Source organism: Merops nubicus, unplaced genomic scaffold (genome assembly GCF_000691845.1).
Source record: "Merops nubicus isolate BGI_N331 unplaced genomic scaffold, ASM69184v1 scaffold20033, whole genome shotgun sequence".
NCBI classification, from domain to species: Eukaryota; Metazoa; Chordata; class Aves; order Coraciiformes; family Meropidae; genus Merops; species Merops nubicus.
The window spans coordinates 4,080-18,748 of NW_008598484.1; the positions used below are offsets into that span (position 1 = coordinate 4,080).

The window sequence follows — 14,669 nt, forward strand, 5'->3', positions numbered from 1 at the left end:
CGCTCCAGGCATGGTGACTCCACCACCTCCCTGGGCAGCCTGATCCAATGTCTCACCACTCTTTCAGTAAAGAAATTCTCCCTAGTATCCAATCTAAAACTCCTTTTCCTCTTGTCCTGTTAGTAGTTACTCAGGAGAAGAGACCAACACCCACCACCCACCTCACTCCAACCTCCTTTCAGGGAGTTACAGAGAGCTGTAAGGTCTCCCCTCAGCCCCCTTCTCCAGAATAAACAATGTCAGTTCCCTCAGCTGCTTCTCATAAGACGTTCCCCAGACCCTTCACCAGCTTCATTGCCATCCTATGGACCCACCCCAGCACCTCAGTGTCTGTCTCAGACTGTGGCGCCCAAAAATGACCTGAGTACTCCAGCTGTGGCCTCACCAGGGCCGAGTACAGGCTCATGATCATGTCCCTGTTCCTGCTGGCCATACTATTTTTGATCCAGGCCAGGATGCTGTTGGCCTTCATGGCCACCTGGGCCCACTCCTGCTCATGTTCAGCTGGCTGTCCACCAGCACCTCCAGGTCCTTCTCTGCCAGGCACCTTTCCAGCCACTCTTCCCCAAGCCTGGAGCATTGCCTGAGGTTGTTGTGACTGAAGTTCAGGACCTGACACTTGGCCTTGTTAAACCTCCTGCAGCTGACCTCAGCCCATTGATCTAACCTGTCCAGATCTGTCTGCAGAGCTTCTTAGCCCCTGAGCAGATCAACACTCCCACTCAATTTGGTATCATCTGCAAACTCTCCAATTGTGCTCTTGATCCCTGCATCCAGATCACTGATGTTAAACAAGACTGGCCCCAAAACTGAGCCCTGGGAAACAGCACTTTTGACTGGCTGCCAACTGGATTTGACTCTATTCACCACAACTCGGGGCTTGGCCATCCAGCCAGTTTTTAACCCAGCAAATAGTCCACCTGTCTATGCCATGATGTGCCAGCTTCTCTAGCAGAATGCTGTGGGAGATGGTGTCAGAGGCCTTACTGAAGTCCAGGCAGACAACATGCACAGCCTTTCCCTCGTCCACTGGGCGGGTCACCTGCTCACAGAAGGAGGAGGTTGGCCAAGCAGGCCCTGTCTCCTGTGAACCTGTGCTGGGATCCCCTGTGCTGCACGTGCCGTGTGAGCCCACACGGGATACACTGCTCAGAACCCTCCCCAGTGCTGAGGTCAGGCTGACAGGGCTGCAGTTCCCCAGATCCTCCTTCCTGCCCTTCGTGTGGACGGGTGTCACATGGGCAAGTCTGCAGTTGGCCGGGATGTATAGATGTGATGTTGATGTACATGATATATAAATGAGGTTCCTCTACTTCATGTAGCCCAGCTGGAGAAAATCCTTCCCTACTGCTACTCTCATACCCATCCTGTGCTTTTAACACCTCTCAAGAATAAAAAGCAATCCTACAAATAATAAAAAAACTATTTATACTGTCATCAGTTGAAGCTTAAATGATTTCTTCTAACAGATTTCATATTTTTTATTCCTATCCTCATGCCAAATGATATCTACAAGCATCTAGAAGCATTTTTCACATTTTATTGATGAATCCTGCAATAAGGGATTGTTAAATTACCTAGTGGCAGGTTTACAGGAGTGCATAAAGGATTGTTTACTCTGAGACAGTAGGAAGTATTCGTTCCACTAAAAAGGATATTCACATAACTTAATTTGAACAAATTAATATTAATGCAACAGGAGAGGAAGGAGAAGGATTTGACTGATACCTAAGGCTCTGGGTAGAGGTCTACCAAGGTCCCCACTTGGGACAGTGGATCACTTACATAGTAGATCTTTCTGAAGACAAGAACATGGAAAGTAATGCAGGGTACATAAGCTCTGAGTTTGCAGTCTGGATGTGAAATACTGGCTTGTTGAAGCTGGCCCATAAAAAGGATGTTCGGATATTGATTCATATGAATGGCCAAACACTGTACACATGGCACTTGACATTAGCTGGAGTGTGTAAAGTTCTACTCTGTTTCGGAGAGAGAAAAAATTTAAAAGGACTTTTGATTCTCATGCTGTGTTTGGTAGAGAAATAGTCTTGAGACCAAATCTGGGAGTATAGTCTGAGAATTTTATAATCTGTTTCTAGGATCACATCTGAGATTGCTGAAATAACATAACTCTGATTGTACTTTGTTGCAGAGAGAGTACATGTTTATGAAGATAAAAAGGAAGCTCTCCAAGCTGTTAAGATGATTAAGGGTTCCCGTTTTAAAGCTTTTTCAAACAGAGAGGATGCTGAGAAATTTGCTAAAGGAATCTGTGATTATTTCCCATCTCCAAGCAAGTCCTCTTTATGTTTGTCTCCAGTGAAAATGGGTTCATTTAACAGAGGTGAGTGAGGGTGTTCATCTCTGTACAGTACACACAATATATGGTGTGCTCATTTTTTATGAAAGAAGAAGCAACAACTTCATAATCAATATTCTAATAACAGGAAAAAAAACAAAGGGTGAAGCATCTTAGAAATTCAAGGGCCTTGGGCGCAGTGCTGTTTAAAGTAAGCTGCAAACAAATGTTGGATTGCAGCTCCAGAGCTTACTCACCAATAAAATTACTGTATAAACAGATATGACAACCAGTATTTAATTACTTTTTTTTCTGTTACATAAATCAGAAACAGACAATAAAAAGCGTATTTTAATTTTTTAATTCAAATGTGGTTTTACTCTTGTATAAAATGATACTGTCACTGGAGAAGTCAATCTTAGAGTTCATTGATGCTTTTCCAAGAAGGGAGCACCAAAGTTTATGTACAGAAATAAAAAAAGAAGTAAAGTATGTTAAAATCCTGCCATTTCTTTTGTGAAAAGCTGCCACAGAAGTACACTAGAGCCCCAGGAATCTATTGAAAGACTTTTTTGTGTTTTAAAGCATAAGGTTTGGCCTTCAAGGTGTGGTTTCTGTGGTCTGTGTTATGATAAAGTGAACCAGTTACTTTTAAAGTCATTATTCTGAGTCACGTGAATTTTATGCTGAAGAACGGTGCTGTTCTTCTAAAGCTGAAATGTTGGTAGTCTGCATAGAAGTGTTGGTTAGTAGTCTATGGCTATATTTGGTAGGATTTGATTTTACTTGGGGACTTCAGGATCTTCAGGTTTGATAAGACACTGGTATTGAACAGTATATTAAAACTGTACTTAATTGTTAGGTATGGCCGTAAGTTCAGAAATGAAATTATAAACTCTGGTCATATTTCAGTGTTCCCAGTTGCTAGATTAAAGGGACCCAGTAGTCACAGGACTGCAAAAGCAACTGTAGCATTCAGAGAATTCTTATTTCTTGTTGAATTTTGCTTTAGGTTTGGATGGACACAGATTGACAATTATAAAATTTGCCAGTCCCTATTAAAGTCTGAAACAGTTTTACAAGATGATTGTCTTGTTCTCCTCCCTCCCTATTACTACCTACTAGTATTTTTAAATGTCTTACCATTCAACTCATTTTTTTTACTGCTGTACATGAAAAATGCAAAACTAATACAGTTTATTTTCATGGTCTGTGTGTGAAAGTAGTGATCACTGAAAAGAATGTATCTAGAAACATGTTATTTGTCTTTTGGTAGATGGCTTATGCTCTCCAGAGACTGAAACTGCTAACAAGGAGAGAGCCAACAGTTTTAAAAGTCCTCGTACTCAAGATCTTACTGCTAAGCTTCGGAAAGCTGTTGAGAAAGGAGATACAACAACATTTTCAGAACTTATTTGGAGTAACCCTCGCTATCTGATAGGGTCAGGAGACAATCCAACAGTTGTACAGGTAAAGAGAAAAATTCCAGTTCTGGTTGAGTGAGTTAGCTTTGAGACCTGGTAAGCTGAACTGGAGGGAATGTTGTTTTCTCTCTTCCTTGAAGATATCTTGTTTCCACCAGTGTTTATTGAGACTAGCTGAAAGCTGAGAAAAACATGGCAGAAAGTCTTGTGGAAGTCATCCATCGTAACTGAGAGTTCACTTTGCTCCAGAAGAGCTGGAGTAATGAAACCAAGTATGCAGTTCTTCGGGGAAAGAATAGTTTCATCCAGTAGTCTTCATATAGTGTTGATCTCCCCCAGATCATTCCAGTCTTTTTTAAATAGCATGGTTTTAAGGAACAAGTAGTGCCTGGGCTGTGACTAGATGTTCTACAGCACTGCTCACCTTCAGTAAAATTCAGAACATGCTCTGCATCTAAAATCATGTATAAGGGACTGTTTAGCAGATAATGACAATCTTACTTTAAAAAATGCTTTCTATCCAACCAGTTTTCTGAAGTGATTGAGACGTTGTATGTAATACATCACAGCAAACTGAATTTTGTGTGTATATACACCCATTTTCCTGCTCTTTTTATACACTGAACATCCTATCTCCTTTTATTCCATGCTATCTTGATATGCCTTCTTTGTCACATTCTTTCCCCAGATGTAAAAACAGTCTGTATCTGAGCACAGGAATAATTTCATTAATTGTAAGAATGAGTATAAAGATGCATGTCCTTACAACGTCATATAATTTACTGCCGTTCTGAATGAATGTTTATGTACTGTTTTGCAAACATCTTTTCCTAGTAAAATCTTAAGAAACAAAAACCTGTAAGAGTCAATGTGGAAACCTTTGTATTTTCACAGCTAAATCACTTAAGCATATGGGTGTAAGAAAGCTGTTTAGATTTCACTTCATTCTCACACTCCTCTTTTCTCAGGAAGGGTGTAGGTACAATGTCATGCATGTTGCTGCAAAGGAGAATCAGCCTGGGATCTGCCAGTTATTACTGGACACTTTGGAAAACCCAGAATTTATGCGGCTCATGTACCCAGATGATAATGATGTGATGTTGAAGAATCGCATCCAATACATTGTTGACCTTTACCTTAATACACCAGATAAAATGGTAAGATTTGCATGTTTCCCAGTTTATTATTATTATGGAAACAACTGGAAGGTGTCAAGGGTATATAAGGGAAGAAGGAAGGAGAATAGAAGGTGACAGAATGAACTGTTCAGGAGTTTTATTGATTTTAATAGTCATTATAGGTAGGAGAAGATGTTTAAGAACCATGATAATTAGTCATGACATTAATTTATTTCTCCCAGTCTCAAAATAAAATACATGGGATAGACTTCATTATGTTTCCAAATGCATGTGATTTTGTCCTTTTTCCCCCCACAGGGATTTGATACTCCATTGCATTTTGCCTGCAAGTTTGGGAATTTGGATGTTGTTAATGTGCTTACCTCACACCCAGCTATTGTAAAAAATCCAAAAAACAAATATAATCAAACTCCAGCAGAAGTAAGTCTTTCCATGTACACAACAAAACCAAAAATGTTATGCCTAATCCTTATTTTTCAAATTTAAATATTGAGTAACTACTGTAGATAGAAGGCTTGTAGTAAGATGGTAGTGTTGTGATTAGAGTGTAAATTTTTGATAACATTAAAAATATTTTAAAGTTGGTTGTATCTGGTAGTTGTAAATTCTACGATTCTCTGCCTTTTCTTTGCAGTATCCATTGTATGGATGTGGATGTGTTCTAGTGGTTTGTTCTGCTATGGATTAAAAGTACTGGATAAGATGGGTAGAGGCCAGTAATGTGACTGTTCAAAAAGAACACACATTGCAATTGATTTGAGATTGATGTCTTATGCTCTACTAACAAACAATTCAAATTATATTAACAGGTAGTTTGTGAAAGAAGTAAGAATAAATCTGCAGAACTGAAAGAAAAACTACGAGAGTACTTGAAAGGTCTGTATGCAGTTTTGTATTCTGCCAGGCCTGTAGTTGGCTCGTTGCTGCCTTGCATTCAGTTTGCTGTCTGTAGCATTCTGTGCTTAAATGATGCTGTTGTACAGTGCTGTGAAAACCAAAGAGAAACTGCAACTGGCAAGTAACGGAAGACGTTTTGTCTTTTAAATTACATGGTCAGAACTGTTAGGGAATGGATCACAAGGTTACTCTCATAGCTCTGTAATTCAGGCATGGCCCTTATTTTATTCAGTGAGCCTGAAGCAGAAAGTTTAATCTAAAAGCAAACAAAAGATCTTTACAGAGCAAGAGAGTTATTTATCATGCTGAGGAGTCATGTCATCTCTTTGACATGGAACTTTTAACTGTTTCGTCACGTGGGTTTAAGCATTTGCAAAAGGAGGGTTTAAAATTTGTTGAAGGTCCTTGGGGAAGGGATATATGTACCAGTGCAGGTATTGTTTTATTGGAGAGAGAAGGGAGCCTGTACCAAAACACAGTCTGTAAGCAGGCAGTAAGTGTTGAAACAGGGAGTTTGAATTACAAGTAATGTTGCTAATGAAATAAAGTCAGGTGGACGGGTGTACTGATATTCTAGGAAGAAGCAGCAGGTTAATGAAGCATGAACTTCTTAAGAAAGCCTTGTATTATTTATTTTAGGTCGATACTATGTGCCACTTTTGAGAGCAGAAGACAATTCCTCAGCTCCTGTGATTGGTGCACCATGGTCACCCGATCAGATAGATGATTGCCCCCAAAGAACTTTATCTAGATTCACTGGTAGTCCCAAAGATCCAGTGTTGTCAATAAGAGCTTTTGCGGGTCCCATGAGCCCCTCAAAGGTAAGTAGAGAACTTTAATGCCTATTTTTTTCATTATTTTTTTTTTCCCATAAAGAAGCATTAGGTCCATTTCCATTAGGTCCGTTCGTTATGTGGTGTTGCTTGCTTCTCTTTTTCTTGAAGAGAAGGGTCTTCCTCCATAGAGAAGGAGAGATGCAGAAAGTTGTAATCATTTTTTATTGCTGAAAACAGAAAGCTGTGGTGTAAATAAGAAGAGTGGTAGTTCAGTCAAAAGAAAGTTGATCTTTTCTTTTTCCTGTTGGAATCCCTTCATAGAGCACTCTTGGACAAACCTTTAATTGTTTTACAGCTAATTCTCTAACTTTCTGATCTGAAACAGAGCCTTTCAATGTGGCTATGAATTTGTTTTAAAAAATCTTAAGTCTTTTATCTCATTTCTAGGAATTGCCACTGGATGTTAGAAGCAGTTTATCATCTCTGCTTGTTGAGTTAATTCTGTCTTCTAAATGGAAAAACTGATGAGAAAGTAGCAGGTGTTAGGATAGTTTTGGAACAGTATTGATTTTACAGTAGACAAATTTTCAGGAGGAATACTTAGATATCAGTTAAATAGAAATCTATAGGCATTTCTGTGACTCATGTTTAATATGAACATGCTGGCAGTATGTCAGCTTTAGAAATAGTGAATAAATACAGTTGAGGACTTTCTGTCATCTCATGCTTGAATTCTTCCAGGATTGTGAGGTTTACCAAAACCCTTAATGGTTTTTCTTCTAAATGTGCACACTGGTCAAATTTCTGTTCACCTGACAGAGACATAAATATATTTTATACTCTGGAAAATACTATCTAGGGTGTAAACAATGTGTTGATTGTTGATGGATACTTTTTGTGTCTGACTGCAATTCTTAGTCATTTTTGATTATTTTTCTCATATAAAGCCATAAAGTTTGGAATTTTACAAACATCCATGAATATATTCCCTTTAGGAGTTCAAACTTTGAAATATACAACAAGAATATTCTAATAATTGTAGCAAGTCTGTGGAATTAAACATATACATACAAAAATGCCATCTTTGCATCCTAGGAACCAGTGACAAAGAGAGCATTTGTAATTAAATAAATTATGGCATGGCAAAATGATAGAGCATTTTTCCTTTTCCCTGCTACACGCAAACCAAAAACTGGTAGATTTAGTATCTCTACAGTTTACTCTTTTAATAAGCAGTTATGACATCAAAGTAATAAACCACTAATACTGGGAGGTGTAATTTAAGATCCAGTATGGGATTCTTCATAGCTGGAGTTGGGCAATACTTGTAGCAGAACTTGAGCTGTTTACATGTAGACAACGAACAGCTAAATGTCTTTTAGACCTATAGGTAGACATTTAGTCAGCACTCAGGTAGCTTCATGTTGTGGGGAGCAGGGTTTTTAAAATGTATGTCTGTTTTTTTAAAGGCTGAAGAGTTTCGCAGGCTTTGGAAGACTCCACCCCGAGAGAGAGCTGGCTTCTTTCACAATGTCAGGAAATCTGATCTGGAGAGAGGTGTTGAAAGAGTTGGAAGGTATTTAAAAGAGTATCAGTATAAAAAAATAGCAGTAGACAGAGCAATTAAAAGCAAAAGTCTTGTGCTGAGAATACAGTTTTCACTTACTGAACAGTATTTAGGCCAAAAGTTACTGGCAGAAGTATTTATGAAGTATTTTATAGTTGGATTTTTACTGTATTTTTGTCTAAGCAAAATTGTTAAAAATGGGAGAGCCAGCTTTCTTAGCTTTGGAAATAAAGAAAAGGTATTTTAACTGTTACTAATGGTTTGTATAGAATGCTTTTTTCAAACATTTACTTGCTTGATTTGTTATAAGATCTAAAATTATGCATAGCCAACTTTTTCTGTATAATTGAGGGACTGTTAAAAAAGATAGCAGAATGAAAAGAACCTAAGACAAATACTCTGCTCTATAAAAGCTGTGTGTTGTGGTATGTGTCCTTACTGTTAAAATATCTTGTATCAGCATCAGGTGGAAAAAACACACTTTATTAAAAGCTGGTCAGATTTCTTCCTTTGAAATAACCCCTCACTTCCTCCTACCTTCTGCCATTCCCGGATAGAAAAAGCTGGTGAATGGCAGAGTCACTCAGGGCATGCCTGCATCAGTGGGGATTCATCTCCATCTGATGTCTAGGCACAGGCAGCTTAAACATAGCCATATTTATGGTGCTACCTGTGAGGGTAGTAGATAACGTTTTTAAAATATTCTAGAAGAAATTTAATGAGGTGATGTTTGCTAATATTGTGTATAGTGGTGTTGCAGACTGTTGACTGTTGCAGAATTGTGTTGCCTAGTTGCACATTTATACTTCTATTAATAGCTGATAAAAAATGTGTTCAGAAGAATTATTGTCAAACTAATATTTATGTCTTCACAAATGATTCGTTTTATTTTATTTATTGCAGGGAGTTAGCTCATGAACTGGGGTTCCCGTGGGTTGAATACTGGGAATTTCTGGGCTGTTTTCTTGATCTGTCTTCCCAGGAGGGGCTGCGAAAATTAGAAGAGTACCTGAGTCATCGGGAAATGAGCGAAAAGGCTCAGCAAGAAACAGGGGAAAATGAAACCTGCAATAGATATAAAACTCCACATCCTTCTGGTAAGGAAAGGGCAAGTGTGACAAACAACAGGTAGTACCTAGGGAGAAGGGGGAGAGGAGAAGCTTGGTGCCCAGGGGAAGCAGTGTTCACCTGTTGTGGTTGCTATTATTAATCTGTTATCCGAACAGTGTGATTATACTGCTAACAGCACAGTGATTGCAGGAGAATTAGAGCAGACCTCATTAGATGTTTGTTGCTTTTCATATGAAGTACTTTGTTGTACTGATTGTAGCCCCCAAAAGAAATCCCTGTAAGAAAACCTACCTTCTGTAGTTTTTGCTCAGAGTGTTTGGGAACTCATCTTAGAGTATGGAATTTTGTAATCCACAGATGCAGAATAAAAAACTTCTTAAAAGAATAATTATTTACACTAGAGGGTGAGAGACACACGGAACAAAACCCAGGAGAGCTTTTTTACCTTCTTCATCCTGAGTTTGTCCTTCGTTGCTGGCTAATGACCAAAGTGAGGACTGTTGTCAGATGACTAGGATGTAAAAGGTTATTTGCAAAAGAGATACGGTTGTAATGTTGTTGTTTTGCATTTGTAGCTGTAGTTTGGGTAGTTAATGTTGTTGCATAAATAAAATTAGAGAGGGCCGCAATAAATAGAGTAAGGCATAAAGATTGTGTGTTTGTTCTTAGTTTATTTGGTTGGTGTTCTGTTGAAAGTCTTCTTACGTGTTGCTTTTGTCACTTACAGGCAAGAGTAAGAAGTGCTGCAATTCGATCTCTGTTGGAGCATTTTTAGATGAGGATGATGATGACATGAGCTTAGAAGAAATTAAAAACAGACAAAATGCAGCACGAAATATCAGCCAACCTATTGTGTCCCAAGAACCTAGCATTGATGCTCTTGGAGATGCTGAGTGTGATATCTTGTCAATGGAGCATACAGTAAGCTTGATAGAAACAGCCGAGCACCCCAGGCACTATGAAAAGGTGGCTTCTTCCAGCAAAAATGGATTTTGCAATCCTGTGTCCAGTGAGAGGATAATTAGTGACAGAAGGCATTTGCATGATGGAGAAGAATGCCTCGTATCACCTGTTTCCAATTTAATGTCAGAATTTGAAAGCCTGTCATGCCAAGAACAAGAGGTTGCGGGGGAATCAAATAAAATCACTGAAAAAAACAAGAATGAGAGAATTCTGGCTGGAAGAGCAAGTCAGTTCAGAACATCAAAAGACCATCTGGATAAGACCTGTGCGGCTTCACTGGCAGGTTCTTCTGAGCCAAGTGTTATAGGTAAACCTGGAGAGACCAAGTTAAGGACAGAACACAAAATACCATCAGAAAAGGAGAGACTGTCCATGGTGGATGCTGGAATCCAGACTAACGAGGCACAACAACGTCAAGAACTTTCTTCACGGAAGTTTCATTTGAAGGTTTCACCCACAAATGATAATTCTAAGAAGTTATTCCTGCTTGGGTAAGAATTGTCTTTTTTAACACTTACTTGTCCTGTGATTTGTCTATACAAAGCAAGATGCTTTTTGCTAGTGCCACTGACAGTGCTCGTGCAGCAGCCATGCCGTTTGCTCGGAACACTTGGCTGAACACTGAAAACAGAAGCGAGAAGAGAAGTCTTTGTTTCCAAATCAGTTTCAGTTAACTTTGCTGCTCACCATCCGACAGCCTTGTGACTTCAGGATGAGCCCAGCTTAGATTAATAAAGTGTTTACTACACTTTTGGGTTGTCCTCAGATGGAATTTTCAGAACTTTTATTTTATGAGACTAATGTGTAATAATGGATGGTCATTTAAGTGTGGGCCTGATGGTAAAAGGTCATAGGGAAGCTGTTTATAGAGGAGAATGGGCGATTTCTTAACTTATATTAAAAAAATTAACATTTTGGAATTGGGATGTTTTATTGCCTGAACAAACACATAGTTCTCTTTTCATCTGTTTCTGTTCCAGGGAGCAGCCCTCAAAGCTGGACAGCGATGTCTTAGCAGCTATAGAAGCTGTAGAGATTGATCCACATAAGTACCCGTTTATTTACAGATGGAAACACGCGGTGCAGTCGTACTCCTCATCTGACAGGCAAAGGTATTTCTGCACATTCAGCCAAACCTGCTGAAATAAAAGTTTCAGTGGGTCAGCTGCAGAACAGCTTGAATAGCTAGAGTTTCAGGCCGTGCTGCTCACAAAACCCTTGTTTTAAATATTCAGCTGTGTTAAGTACTAGAGTGTGTCTGAAATGCATTGCCAAGCCTTTTTGTGTCTGTTAATAAGGAGAGCTTGCTGGTGCTGCAGCCGAGTTCCTGCCATTGCACTGCAGCTCCAAATGACTTCAGCGTGTTTGTGCAGACAAATCAGACAGAAAACGAAGGTTTCAAGAGTGTGAGTGTTTTCCAGTTGGCAAATCTCTGTTTGCTGTTGCATTACTTGGCACTCGGATCCTTCCTTGGTGTTCATGGTCGCTGTGAGGTCAGTTGGTAGTTGCCCCTCTTGTGGATGCAGTGCAAGAGCGTTGTGTTGCTTTGAGGTACTTGGGCTTGTGCAGCATCATGTTCAAGTGAATTTGATCTCTTCGGGCATCTTTTTATTACTATTTTTATCATTACCCTCTGTTACCCCTGTCCAAAGGGATTATTAGTGTGAACAATGATGTGTGCTAAGTTTTTAGAGAGAACATAATGTTTTGCTGCATAAATAATGGAAGCAGACTACATTTGTTGGCATGCCAAAATCCACGTTCTGCCATTTATATGTTTGATTTTGAATACTGTTGCTTTTGAGGACCGAAAGTGACAGTTTCTGTACAAGTGGCTTCTTTTAGTAATCGTATTAACATGAAGAATTATTTCCATTGTGACAGACAATATTCAGAACACTGAGAAGCCCCTTGCTTAGACAGCCTACAATTTATACATAGTTGTGATAAAGTTCTGAAGACAGAACCAGATGAGCTAGTGCCACACAACAGATTGGAAAGGGCAGGAACAGAAAACCATCAAGTGACCTGTAATGACTTCTATTTTTCTCAGGTTTCTTGTAGCTTTCTTAAATGCACGAAATTCCACATATTATGAAAACTGTTTCCACTAAGAAGTTCTCAATATAGGCATTAAACATTTATTTTTTTGTTTTGTTTTGTTTTGTTTTTTTGAAGACAGATCCTTTAAAGCTGTCAGAGCTTCTGAGAATTTAAAAAAATACAATTGCCTGGCTTTATTGGTCACAAAACTGAGTAAGAGTTGGGAACCAGCAGCTGAGAAATGCAACCGTGTTAAGTTAGCCGGGATTGGAGCAGGAGGAATGTTGTGGAATGGGAGGAATTATTCCTCTATTATTGAGGAAACAGCATGTGACAGTGCTGGAAGAAGTGCATGCAGTCAGTGGGAGGAGAGATGCTACTCAGTGCTAAGCACTGGGGAAGAAAGAAACTTTGTTTTGTCTCTATTTCAGATATTGTGGTGAAAGAGGGATGTCCAGTATCATTTTACAAAAACCATGAAGCTCACTGAGATTTTTGTGTGATTTGGGCTAGAAAAGGAGATGTTTTCATATACCTGGTTGATGTGTTCTTGTACCACTTCACTTTTCAAAGTCACAGTTTCTCATCCCCTGATTTTATTATTTTTTTAGTATTAATTTTTTTAAAGAAATAGGCTAATTGTCAGAATTTTAAAATCATGAATCGACTGTCTGAAAGGTCCAAGGTGTTTTCTAAAGTGCTAACATTTAACAGAGGATTTTTAGGGGTAATCACTGTTCTATCACATAAGTAAAAATTATTACTGTGATTATTTGACAGTGCCAAGACTTGCTCTGGCCGCCTCCTTAATTTTGCAGTGCTGCCTCTGCCAAAAGCAGAGAAGTGGCACATTAGGTCACTTAGTGTTCAGGTAGGATTTTGACTGCAAAAAATGGAGCTAGTGATACAGACAGCAGGAGGTCTGCCAGCAGAAAATTGTTTTCTGAAGGTTCTAGGTCAGCTGCACGCCTCCATACCTTTCATTGCCGGAGGCTGGGGTTTATTTCTTTATTTTTCCAAACCTTGTAAAATATCTTTAGCTTACAGCATGTTTTCTGTAGTGACTCATGTTAAGAATCTGCCTCACCTGTGAAAAAAGAACAGTAACGATTCACAGATGTGAGAATCAACCTTTGGTCATTCTGCCTTGCTGAAGATAAAATGTAAAGAAAAGAGAGAGGCTTTTGCAGACAAAAGAAAGGAAATTCTTTGCTTTCAAAGAAATTTAAGATCCTACTTCTCATTCATTTAAGAACAAATCTGACACTTACTAGATAGAAAAATTATATTATCTCTGTGGCATCCAAATATAAAGATTATTTTTCAAAATGAGGGGGAAATCATGCTCAGCCACAGCACTAACCAGGATCAGGTCAGCTTTCATCTCAGTGCCCTTTCCTCACAGGGGTCTGGACTAGAGTTGCCCAGGTGCTTTTTCTTTTCTTAATGGCCATTTTGGGACAAATGACATCTTGCTAATGAGGAAACACATCTACATAGATATTGTGCTGTTGTTTCTCCTCAGGCCTGTCTGTTACCAGTTAGGATTTTTCTCTGTGGGTGCGTTGTTGCTGAGGTCTGCACGTGACACTGAGTGGAACTGCTGCTCTCCTTATTGCACCGTTTCCTAACAAAATGCAAAATGATCACTTCTTTCTTTCAGTTGGCCAAGTCCAACACCGAAGGCAAGATTCAAGTCCCAAGCCATGGCTGTTGGCCTTCCAAGTGCTTCAGTGTTTCCTAGTTCAGGAAGACACAGTCCCGTACCGGGAAGTCCAGGCAGAGGCAGCGCCGCCTCGCTCTCCCCGCAGCCCGGGAGTCCCGGGCGCTACAGCCCAGCCTGCATCAGCCATGCCCTGCGCCAGTCCCGCTGCTTCCCAGAGCCTTCTGCCCACTGAAACAGGAGCCGTCTTCCTGGGACTTCAGTTATATTTTCATTGTTAGAATGGAGGGAAAAAGGCTACAATGTTACTGAAGTGACAGGCGGTTTGTACTTGGCTATTTATTTTTTCCTCATTTGAGGACAACCGTTAAAAAAGAATTGGATATATGTCTTTATGCCGTATACGAGATAGATTCCTGGTGACATGCAAGACGTCAGTGACAGTGCAGTTGTCCCGTAGCTAGGAATTAACTGTTGTTGCCAGTAAAGCAGCGAGCTGAGTCCTTACGTAGAACCAGTGGTCTTTTACTGTCACCACTTGCCGTTACTGTAACAAACCCCTTAGCCCTCAACTGCATTTCTTTTGCTTGGGTAGTCTGGGGGAAGCATGTCATCAGTAAACAGCAGTCTCACTGTTGATGAGGCAGTTGATGGCAAGAAGCAAAATGTTCTTCCACTTGCAAAGGGGAAGCTCAAAGGGAAGAGCCTAACTTAGAGCCTGGGTGGTGCTGAGCAGGAGTGTGAAAGGCTGCACATCAACAGCGAGTGTTTATAGCCAGCTGCTGGGTCTGACAGCTGAGCACACACACACACACTCTCCTACATAC

At 39.8% G+C, this 14,669-nt stretch overlaps 1 protein-coding gene across 1 annotated transcript in view; it reads left to right on the forward strand.

The window, feature by feature from the left end:
- ANKLE2 (ankyrin repeat and LEM domain containing 2) overlaps positions 1-14,077 on the forward strand; it is a 14,906-nt gene extending 829 nt beyond the window's left edge. Inside the window, exons 2-12 of the mRNA XM_008937062.1 lie at positions 2,153-2,344; positions 3,576-3,769; positions 4,692-4,880; positions 5,160-5,282; positions 5,672-5,738; positions 6,399-6,580; positions 8,005-8,111; positions 9,006-9,199; positions 9,901-10,627; positions 11,117-11,248; positions 13,843-14,077. Coding sequence (XP_008935310.1) covers positions 2,153-2,344; positions 3,576-3,769; positions 4,692-4,880; positions 5,160-5,282; positions 5,672-5,738; positions 6,399-6,580; positions 8,005-8,111; positions 9,006-9,199; positions 9,901-10,627; positions 11,117-11,248; positions 13,843-14,077 — 2,342 coding nt within the window. The remainder of the gene's footprint in view (positions 1-2,152; positions 2,345-3,575; positions 3,770-4,691; positions 4,881-5,159; positions 5,283-5,671; positions 5,739-6,398; positions 6,581-8,004; positions 8,112-9,005; positions 9,200-9,900; positions 10,628-11,116; positions 11,249-13,842) is intronic.
- Positions 14,078-14,669: the final 592 nt, after the last annotated feature.